General features: G+C 38.0%; 1 protein-coding gene across 5 annotated transcripts in view; it reads right to left on the bottom strand.

Moving 5' to 3' along the window:
- Window positions 1-2,341: 2,341 nt before the first annotated feature.
- The window catches only part of CTPS2 (CTP synthase 2), a 56,298-nt gene continuing 47,147 nt past the window's right edge, over window positions 2,342-11,492 (bottom strand). For 3 of the 5 annotated variants that reach the window (XM_015273154.4, XM_015273137.4, XM_015273145.4), the window contains exons 17-20: window positions 10,044-10,188; window positions 6,706-6,711; window positions 4,835-4,945; window positions 2,342-3,190 (exon numbers count right to left, since the gene is read on the bottom strand). In XM_015273154.4, coding sequence (XP_015128640.1) covers window positions 4,876-4,945; window positions 6,706-6,711; window positions 10,044-10,188 — 221 coding nt within the window. In that variant the 3' untranslated portion in view covers window positions 2,342-3,190; window positions 4,835-4,875. The remainder of the gene's footprint in view (window positions 3,191-4,834; window positions 4,946-6,705; window positions 6,712-10,043; window positions 10,189-11,492) is intronic. The other 2 variants (NM_001030807.2, XM_025149717.3) reach the window with 1 other exon arrangement.

Below are 11,492 nucleotides of genomic sequence, written 5' to 3'. Positions count from 1 at the left end.
TAAGGCACGTATTTGCAGATCACTTTAAAACAATCTCAGCCTAAAGAACATGTTTTTTTACTTCTTTATCATTAATGGTTCTTTAGTGAAGAGAGAAATTAGTTGTGTTGCTCTAGAAAATCTCAGGTTGCACAAAGTTCTCAAACTGACTGTTTTACAAAGCTGTAAGACCTCGGGAGGTCATCTGGTCCAACCTCTCCCATGCCTCCAAGCAGGGTCACCTAGAGCACATAGCACAGGATTATGTTCCAGGCAAGTTTTGAAGACCTCCAGAAAGGACAACTCCACAGACTCTCTCGGGCAGCTTGTTTCAGTGCTCCATCACCTTCATATAAATAAGTTTTTAAATAAGTCCTCATATTCTAATGGAACTTTTTGTGTTTGTGCCCATTCCCTCTCATACTGTTGCTGGGTGCTCTTGAAGAGTATAGCCCCATCCTCGTGACATTCTCCACTTAAAAATATTTGTATACATTGATAAGATTCCCCTCTCAGTCTCCTCCAGGCTAAAAAGGTTCAGCTCCCTTGATGCTTCAGTTCCTTAATCATCTTTGCACCACTTTGCTGGACACACTCAAGCAAAATCAGAACCAGACACAGCCTTACCAGCGCTGAGTGGAGGCAGAGTATAACCTTCCTCAATCTGCTAGCAATACTCTTGGCCAGCAATCTGAATGTCTTTTTGGCCAAAAAGTCACATGCCAGGTCATGGTTAACTTGTTTTCCATCAGGATTTCCAGGTCCACAGAACTGCTTTTCCAACATGTCAGACACTAATCTATACTAATACATATGATTATTACTCATTTTACCCCCACTTCCTGAGCTTACCTATGAGGATGTTATGGGAGACACTGTTGAAAACCCTGCTGAAGTCAAAGTGGACAACAACCACTACTCTCTCCCCATCCACACCGCCAGTCATGTCGTCATAGAAGGTTATCAGATTGGTTAAGCACGAATGCCTCTTGGTGAATTCATGTGGTTCTTCCTGATCTCTTTTCTTCCACATGCTTAAAGATGACATCCAGAATAAGTTGTTTCATCAGCTTCCCAGGGACAGAGGTGAAGCTGACTGGTCTGTAGTTTCCTGGGTCCTTCTTCTTTCTCTTTTTGAAGACTCAAATGATGCTGGCTTCCCTTCAGTCCTTGGGCACCTCTTCAGTTTTCCATGACCTTTCAAAGATGACGGAGAGTAGCCTAGCAATAACATCTGCCAGCATACTCAACACTTGTATCTGCATCCTATTGGGGTACATGGATACATGAGTATCAGGTTTGCTTAAATGATTGCTAACCACAGGAAACTCTCTTTTGTCTCCACAGTATGGGATTCTTGTGGGCTGCTGGCCTTAGCAGTAAAGACTGAAGCAAAGAAGACATTCAGTAATTCTACCTTCCCTGTACTCTTCATCACTAGGGCACCCATCCCATTCAGGAGTGGGTCTACATTCTCTCCTAATCTTCCTTTTGCTACTCATGTAGCAGTAGCCCTTCTCACCGTTCCTGACTTCCTTTGCCAGATTTAATTCTAAGTGGGCCTCTTTCCCATCACATTCCTGCATACTCTAACAGTGTTGTTATATTCCTGCAAAGTGGCCTGTCCCTTTTTCCCCCACATACTTCTTTACTATGTTTGAGTTTACCCAGGAGCTTCTTGCTCATCCATGCAAGTCTTCTGCCCACTTTGTTTGACTTCATACTCATAGGGATGCACCAATCTGAAGCATGGAGGAAGTGATGCCCAAATATTAACTGTATGCCTTGAAACACCTACCTTCTAGAGCTTTAAGTCCACAGGATTCTTCCAAGCTCAGGCAGAGACCAAATTCTTCTCACCTGAAGTCCGGGTTTGCAATCCTACTTATTGCCTTGCTTCCTCCACAGAGGATCCTGGACTCTACTAAATCTCACAGTTACTGCAGCCAAGGCTGCCCCCAACCTTCATATTTACAACAAATTGTTCCAGTAACTAGTGGGATGCTAAACCTTGTACTAACCTTTTGATCACTTAAAAACGCCACTTTGCCCAAACCAAAGTGAAACATAAAGCTAACAATTACAAATTTTCTTTATAAGAAAGGGGCACCCGAGGCATTTGGGCCCACCAGTTTCAGGTTCAGCTTCTGTGACAGCTCCATTGTTGCCATTCAGCTCATGAAATCCAACCTTATACACAGTAGAGCATATCTCATTGTCTCAGTGATTCTGGCTGCTGTCCTGGCTTTGCAAGGGCAGCCTATGCTTGTCACACAATGGTGTAAATTTGTAATTTCTAAATGAAAGCACAGTATTCTTCTACTGGGGAAATGAGCCGTATGATAATGGAGGGATAGATGGATGCAAGAAAACAAGAGTAAACTTTTATTCATCATTACATTCAGTTACTGAACTTAAATTAGTACTGCGCAGCTGGATCCCAGATTACGCTCCAGGTTTATGAATAGTTCTTCTACAATCTTCATGCAAGTGTACAGCTTGCATTTTAAAATATGAGCATATTTTCTTTCTCTATTATAAAATGTAAATACAAAAGCACCTTCAACTATCAACTTCTGTAACTTGGTAGGTCAGAATTATGTTTGGTATTACATTTTTCAGGGAAAACAGAAAATAAACTTGAACTGTGGTCAAAAGGAATCACTTATAAAGTGAAGAGACATTCATATCCAACATCAATTATTACAATCACAGAGCTAAGACAGAAAAACAATTTCTTATTTGTACATTCTGAACAGCAAAAAAGTAAAATTTATACATATACACAACAAGCTTAACAGAGAAGCAAACCTGAAACCATTTTATCCAGGAACAGTAGAGAACAACTTCCCCTTAAGTATTTTGTGCATTCCTACCTCATTCAGAAGAATGAATATATATTTTTTCTTACTGTCCTAAGATGGAAACATTCAAATCTTTCCTTAAAGCAAAAATAACTGTGAACTAGTGAACTAACATATACTCACCTGAGATCACTCTGAAATACAGGACAAGATCAATAATGATTAATAGCTGAGTGCACAACAATTCATATCATTTTTTAAAGCAAAATAGCATTTATATAGAACAGGTTTTGCTAAAGAGAGTTATTGAAAACAGTGCAGGAGGAGATACTATGAGGACCTCAAGCAGCTTACTCTTCCCACTTTCCTCATTTTCTTCTATTCAGTATTGACCTATCGCCAACTTTCTGTAACATAAAGAGAGAAGAAAGAATAAAAGAAAAAAATAATGATTAAAAGCATGTCTTGTTTAACTCAGCTTAATTCATGATTATGTTAGTCTCTCAGGTCCAAAGTAGTTTTATGATAAGTACTATAGGTAGATGAATTTCATACAGGTCAAACAGAATAAATAAATAAAAACAACAACTAAATATGACCTACATGCATATCCAGCTCTGATTAATGGGGAGAATCATCCCCATTGGGAAAAAAAAAAAAAGAAAGAAAAAAGTGAGGCAATGCTTCTATCCTTTGTTTATATCTGGATGAGTTGTTTCTTTTTAGATTAATTACGCTGAATACATTTGGTAGCCACTAGTGACACGTTCAAAGAAAATGAGCTTGACTACTTTAAAGCATCACATAAGAACATTCATCCAAGCACTGAAAATGTCACAAGTGCAGTGGTAAACAGAGAATTATCATTCGTAAATTCTTCTGAGAAAAGCAAGATCAAAGCTAAAGGGCCTGTCCTGTACTATACAGTCTAAAGAAATAGAGCTATAATTATGTTTGGAGGTAAGAAGGATGTGGGCAAGAGTGAAAAAGGAACATTATGTATACTTATTTTTTGGTCATTCTAAGACACACTTCACTATGGTATCTGAATGGATTAGATCGTGGAATCACTAAACATTGTGTTCTCCTTTGTCATAATATAAGATGTATTATTCATTTTTAACATGTGATATATGAGAGGAAAGAATAAAATTAAAAGTCACAGAAAAAAAATAATGCAATTTCTAGCACCTCATACCAGTAATTTATCAGTCATGGAAATGCATCATTCATATGCAGCCTTAATCACTTGTTTAGTAATTAAGCACAGCTGCTTAGTAACTATACCACACGAGTGGAATAAAATCACAGGAGGGGAAGTTCTATTCTGCTTACAGAAGTGCTCTGAAATACTGAAAAATGTCAATGTACACGTGGATGAGAGTACCACACCAGCCACAACTCAGATTAATGTGTTGAGAAAATTAAGTAAGATTAAGATTTACACCCAGATTCTGCGTTGGTCAGGTGGCTCACAGAAAATCTGATCTCCAAACTGAAAAGGAGTTTATGGCTACCACCTCATAAGTGAAAGAAACAAGCAGACCTACAATAAGCATCACTGCAGCAAACAATGCTACAGTTTCATAAAACCTTTTTTGTGTACCTATCACTACACAGATTAAATCCAACTATTTATCTTGGGATACATTTGTTACATAACAAGGCAACAAACAAAATTACAGATAAATATTAAGACAAAATAAAAAGTCATGTCAACACAGTGTACTCAAAATGATCCATACCTGCAAACTGAAGTAACAGAAAAGAAAATTTTTGAATGTACTTTCATTGTATCATCAAACACTAACACAACTTGATTTTGTACAGCATCCTACCTATAAGCTGTACTCAAAACACTTAGCAGACTTTAATAACGTAATTGCAGGGTTAAGCAGAAGAAAAGGAGAACAATTAAGTGCTGCAGGCAAGGAAGAAAACACGAGCTCTCAAATGGGATTTGAAACAAAAGGGAGAATCAAGGTAACTCTGTCTCCCGTAGTAAAGAACAAATAAACATCATAAAGCAGTATCAAAACGATTCATTTTACCTCAGTAGCATTGTCCATTTCTGTGCTCTCATACAACCATTTTAGCTTGTTTCTGATTTAGGAAACTCTTTCTCTGGAGAGCTGTCATCACTGAGGTCACTGTAGCTTTCACTGTTAAAAGCAATACATAGTTGGAAAACACATACAGCGATACAAGTTTGACTCCAAGCCCTCCCACACAGATGATGCATATGACAAACACTTTCCTCAAATGTATCCCATTTCCAGAAAACTATTTTAAACTAATGCTCAATTCCGGTATTTTAGAATGTATTCCTCTACAGGAATCGGCTTAAGATTGAAGTCTAGGGACCGATGAGTAACAATGTTCCGCCATATAAACAGGATATTCAATTTGTGCTTTTTTTTTTCCTGCTTGGATACTGTGCGCTCATTCTACAGTTTGCTGGTGCTGCACACATGCGATTATGATCAACAGCATGGAGAATAACAGGTATCCAGTGTTAGACTAAAAGAAATTCCTCCTTTAGGATAAAGAAAATTATATTTCAACCAAGAGAGAAGTTAACAGTATTTACCCAGAAATCTTCTATTTAAACTTAAATTATGATTCTCAGTACTCTTGTATTTTCACCAAGGATTATTCTGACACTTTTTCTTTAGGTGTTATCCCCTTCCGCTCTGTCTTGAGAGAAGTAGATTCTTTTTTTTACAGAACAAGCTGCCATGCAAGTGATCATTTTATAAGTGGCTAGAACGAGGAAACAGTGAAGGACAGGAATCACCACAATGACTGAAAGAAAGAAGTGCCCACAAACCACATTCGTAGCCAGCTGGACAGGATTTTGAAGAATCTATTCAGTGATATCTATCAGGTCTCAAGGTTTATCTTAACTGTGCACAAAATGCACCTCTTCACAAAAGTCTCCTGACTTGCGTCCCCCCATACCATGCTTCACCTCTACAGTTTGCTTTCCACATATATGAATCTCCCAAGCTTGAAAGTCAGCAAAGGGAGCCCAGGGAACTGATGAGCATGTGTGAACAGTAATAGCGCTGGCCAGTTCTGTGATACTGCAGAGAGTAGCATACGGTTAACAGAATACAGGTGGGGATCTCTAACCTCATTTATGTGGGAGCACCACTACCAGCATTGGGTAGCATGTCTGCTCCAGCCACTGCACAACTGCCTTGCCACATCAGGCTCTTATCACACAACTTTATCGCTAAGCCAACAGAACCTCAGTCACATAACCCCCTACCTCAGGTTCGGATCTCCCACTGGGCCATCAAGCACATAAACAGCCTATGACCTACCAGGACACAACCTTATCAGTTGATCTTCAGTCACTGTAGTGTTTCAAGGGGAACTATGTCATCCCATAGTTAGAGATTTCGATGTAAACTATAATGAGGAACGGTAAATGAACTGCACTCAGTCGTGCTGGTGCTTATTAATGAGTACTGCTTTCGAGCCTGAAGTTCACTCTCTCCACTTTGCAAAAACACAATCAAAGATTAAGTCAGCCATTTGAACAGAGTGCAACAAGAGGAATGGAACCAGCTGCCATCTCATTTGATTTCTACTTCTGACTACTTGGAAAGACCTCCACAATTACAGCAAATCACTGTAGTAACTTTTGTAAAAGCCAAGGTAGATATTCCAACTGCTCAAACAAGTATTAAAACTTTATCTACAGCATTCTGCCTTTTCTTTGCAAGACATTCATGTCGTTGATGCAACTCTTGTAAGGAGTGTGTCATATCAGGCTAACTACAAATGCTCAATTTGACCATTCCACCAGCTGGCAAACAATTACACAGTTCAAGTGAGGAAAGTGTTGTTAACAGTATGATCAAGCATGCCAGATGCACACACACAAACACAACATCACTGACACTGTACTTACTTCTTTCTGAAAGTACCCATGGAAACACATGGAATAAAAATTCAGTATTATTAAAACATGATTACATTTTCACATCAAAGCAAAATAGCAAAAAATTGTCTACAGAACACAGAGTAAAATTGCTGATTGCAGACAGGCGTGCAGTTTCATGATAACTCTGGTTTAAGCCCAAAACCTCCAGAGAAGAGTTCCATTACATTTTATTTTTATTAGCTCTGCTGCCTAGTGGCATGACAAAAACATGTGCAAGAGCTCCCGATATCTTTACAAGGCCTCTGGAAATCTAAGTAAAAATGCTTAAGCACCAATAAGGTGAATGGAGAAGAGCCCAAGTTCATCCCTAGGAGAAAAACGGTACAGTACAACATTTGATTCCACATCGCAATGAAGGGCTCTGGTTACCACGTTCTTGACTATTTTGTAGTAGCACCCCACACTCTCTCCTAATTTAGAGTCCTGTTGGGTATAAGTCAGTTTTGTTTTTAACAGGCAGACCACAGTGGCAAGCGAGGCAACGCAAATACCTGGGTAATGGTCAACCCTTGGGTTTCAGATTCAATAACTGTCATTCTCACAGTTTTCGCTATTTGAATCTTTTCTCTAAGCATCCCCAGATAGCTGTGGCATTGCGTTAACAACTTAGGCTCCCATAAAACCTGAACCCTCTTCAAGAGATAAGCTGCAAACAGGCACACGTGAATCTTAGCATATCTAGGCCTGTGAACTATATCCTCAAATGATATCAAGTTCATAAGATTCACTGTGATATAAGCCATATTCAGCTAATAAATAATCTGAAGAAAAACTCCAAACAATCACTACCTCTCAAGAAGAAACATGTGCTTCTTTTCAGATTACACTGAGTTGCTACACAGACATTAAACACAAAAATGAAATGGATACTTTGTGCTCATATCTACTACTATTATGTGTGACGTATAAACCTTACCTAAATGAGCTGGCTATGAAAGTGGAAGGAGGAAAAATAAATAAGCCCGGCCTCACAGGGCCTTATATTTATACATCAGACCAAGAGAAAATCAGAACAAAACACTGAGTATGCAGCATCACTACATCTAGTCAATCATTTCAGTCTTTTAAGACAGTCCACTGATCGTGTAGAGATGAACTGTAGTCACTTCAATCCTTTTCTAATCTAGCCACAGTTGAAGGAAATACAGTACCTAGTTTGTATTTTGCTTTGCAGTGAATTGCAAGAAGAGTTGCAGTACACATATAGTCAGAGTGGAGTTAGCCAACATTCTCTGTTGAGAAACTACATTATGGGTTTTTGCTTTGTTTCAGTACTCTTCCTCAGATCCCTGTCTTTTCACAACATAAGGAATAAAATCAGCTTTCTCCCCACATGTTGTCCATTATTACCAAATCCATGCCCATTTCAGAGGTTTCTGTTCTACGGACCGAAGTATCATCACAGTTTGCTATGCAGTCTAACGCATGGAAGGAGACAAGATAAAAGATCCAGTATGATATGGAAGGCAGCTGAAAGTCAGGGGTACCAGGGCTACTGATAGAGTGCCATAACGCCATACCTCAGCAACCAGTTTCAGCTGCAAAACTACTAGAAATCACAAGCAACTTTAAATCTATATTTCTCAATAATCTGCTCATAAGCTCTGAACTGCCTGCTTTCCATGCTTTTCTCACAAAACACGGGAAACTGTAAAAATGGGTACTCCTTCTAAGTTATATTTGTTCCACTTGGAAAAGCCTTTCAAATTCCTTTGAAAACTAAGTAGTTAACACAGTTTCAGAGGAACATTTTTCATTTTTATTTTTTTTTTAATGTGTAACTGACCAAAAAATCCTTTTCCAGAAATGTAAGCGATTTAAACATCTGTCACAGTAATGCTATCCCAGCAAAGGCAGGAGCTAAGCTAAGTGCACTTCTTCATCAATGCAAATTAAAGATAAATGTAATTACATTTAGTATAGGCTGTGGATGTTTGAAATAACTGTTAGAAGCTTTCTAGAGCCTAGTAAAAACAAATCTATCAATTATTATTTACCTCACACACACAAAAATCTGAATGATTAAAATTACAGCTACTAAAACTTTGTGCAGTGGTTACAATTGCAGTCACCTCTGTTCCTCAATGCATATTTTCAAGCTTTTGTCTCTATAGAACAGTACTATCCACCATCAGCATATGATTCTATGCTTCCATAAAACACAATTCAGTAAAAAGAATCCCTTCATCACATACCAAATCTCCTCACTTCCAACATGCCAGACTTCTGCACTCACATAACTGGACCTGGGATAACATTTTCATTAGGACACAGAATAACAAAACCTACAACCAAGAGGCCAGAATGTATCTGGGTCAGATAAAAGTTCCCACTTCAGCTGAGTCTCATGCATGGGATTCCATTCATACAGCATCAAGACATCTTCATCTAGGCATGATATCACCAGCTTCTTACCAGTCATTGGAAACAAGCACTTCTAGGGTATAATGCCTCTAAAGCACTCAACCATTAGGATAAGCTACTTGACTTAAGAGTGCATATTCTCTAAGTGACTGTACAAAACGACTTGTGATGATTATTTCAAAACTGTCTTTGATGCTTTGTATGTTTTTTTGTGGTTTTTTTTGGTGGATTCTTTTTTATTTGCTTGGTTTTGTTTTACATCTCTGTGGCAGTCAACAGCACAACTACAACTCAGGTAGCCAGTATAGGGTGAGGTGCACAGAAAATTGTCTCCTCAAATTTGATGCAAAGTCTTGTTATGACGTCTTAGCTTTATTGGTCAATGACATTGTTACTATTCTGAGGTCTAAAGGTTTAAATTAGAAATCCTTTCCACTCAGCAGGTGGAGAGCGGCTGTGCTGTACTGAGCAATTAAATTCCCTCCTGAAAGTTCTTCCTGTGCAAATGCTCCTATTTTAGCCTTAAAGCGTTTTCCTTTTCCAGTGCTCGCTTTCTCTGGGCAGGGCTTTCTGTTTTATTTCTGCAGCCATTAAAACACAACTGGGTAAGAATTTCATTTCATTATAAGTTAACAGAGTAGGCCAAAAAGCAAAATTAGCTTCACTTTGCTTTACTAAAGGTTTTTTTTTTCTACTTCATTCTGGTTGTAACATATGGATCAAACTGTAGCCTTCAGAGCCTCTGTAAATGAGGAAGAGAAGGAATACACTGTTTATAGACACATTTACACTAGAGTTTATGCTGAGCATATGCAGGAATAAAGATATCAGTATATGAAGAATTCATTTTCCTTTCCTGATCTTCTGAGCTGATGGATGGAATAGTCCTCCCTCCAATAACATGACTGTGAAACTGCAGGCAAATAAGGAAGAAAGATTACCTTGGAGACAATTTACATCCACGCTGCAAGTATGCGTTAAGCGTTCCGGTTGCTGCAAGCAACAGCCCAAGGTATGGAGGTGAAGGTTTCATAGGTCTTGAGGAAAACTCCGGGTGGAATTGAACTCCCACAAAATATGGGTGATCTAGAAGACAGATATCATAAAGAAAATGAAAAGATCCAAGAGGAGGATACTAGAACAACTGTTGGAATAAGAAGATATCACATAGGAGTCAAGAAACCAGATCAGCACGTGTGAAGTTAAGGGTGGTAACCTCAACATTTTTTTTTTTTTTTTCCATGGAAAGCAACTGACAATGTTGGCAAAGGGTTAGTAAAGCAAATTAATGAAAAATCATCCTGTGATTCAACCTTAATGTGCCCAACAATGTAATTAAAAGCTGGATTATATGTACAGACACATACAGGAGAAAACAACGCTATGTAGGCAACCATCATTTAGCCATTTTGCATGCTTTTTTCCTAGTGTTCTGGTATCCAAAATTTATATTTATGCTTGCATATTCAGAATATGCATCTACACACATCTAAGGGGAAAATAAAATAGTTCATAAAACAGTAGGCACTACAATACAGCAACTATTTTCACACTAAGAGATGAACATGGAAGCAACATGCACCGAAAATTGGGGAAAACAAGTTCCTTCTCTAAACATCAGTTTAAAGGAGCTAACATTAACCATTTCTATGACCAGGACACAAGATGAAAGTAAGCATAGATCTTCTCTGATTGTCCAAGTTCCAAAACAATCTGAAACATTCCAGGGACTTCTCTGCCATACAGAATAAGCGATAACAAGAAAGCAGGTGTTTTTATTCTCTGCAGATAAACAATATAAGCAAGCATACTGCTTTTTGCTATGCCATAAAAAAAGAATCTGAGATCCTAAATTTATCCCCAAATTTCTCTCTCTCTACTATGCAATTTAGTTCTTTAAAGTAACAAAAGACAAAGCATCAAATAATTCCTGTGGGGATGTTTTCCTAAAAGCTTTGCCTAAGCTATCTGGTATACTGTTATTTCTCTGCTTCTGCTTCAACCCACCCTCCTCTCTATGATGACTGTTTTTCTTCTTTAGTAATCAGTCTCCTTGCAGACCATTGTGAAATAATTCCAGGTTTTACTGCTGCTTTCTTTTTTTTTTTTTTTTTTTTTTTTTTTTTTTTTTTTTTACATCAACATGCAATTTAAAAATCCTGCCTGATTTATTTAATGATGCTCTTTATAAAAGTTGTTTCATGCAGGACAGATAAAATAGTCTCCCAAACAGCCATCAGCTTGCATAAGAAAATTAATCTATTGGGAACAAATTAAACAAAGAATATCATGACAATTAAGAGTTAATGAATTCGTATGTATTTTTTGCTCTGAGTTTACTCTCTATGGTACAGTTGCTTGATATTACAAATAGATGTCTATATTCAAAC

Source organism: Gallus gallus, chromosome 1, assembly GCF_016699485.2.
Source record: "Gallus gallus isolate bGalGal1 chromosome 1, bGalGal1.mat.broiler.GRCg7b, whole genome shotgun sequence".
Classification (NCBI taxonomy): domain Eukaryota; kingdom Metazoa; phylum Chordata; class Aves; order Galliformes; family Phasianidae; genus Gallus; species Gallus gallus.
Note: the sequence above shows the minus strand (reverse complement) of the source record. Positions and strands in the feature narration are given on the sequence as shown.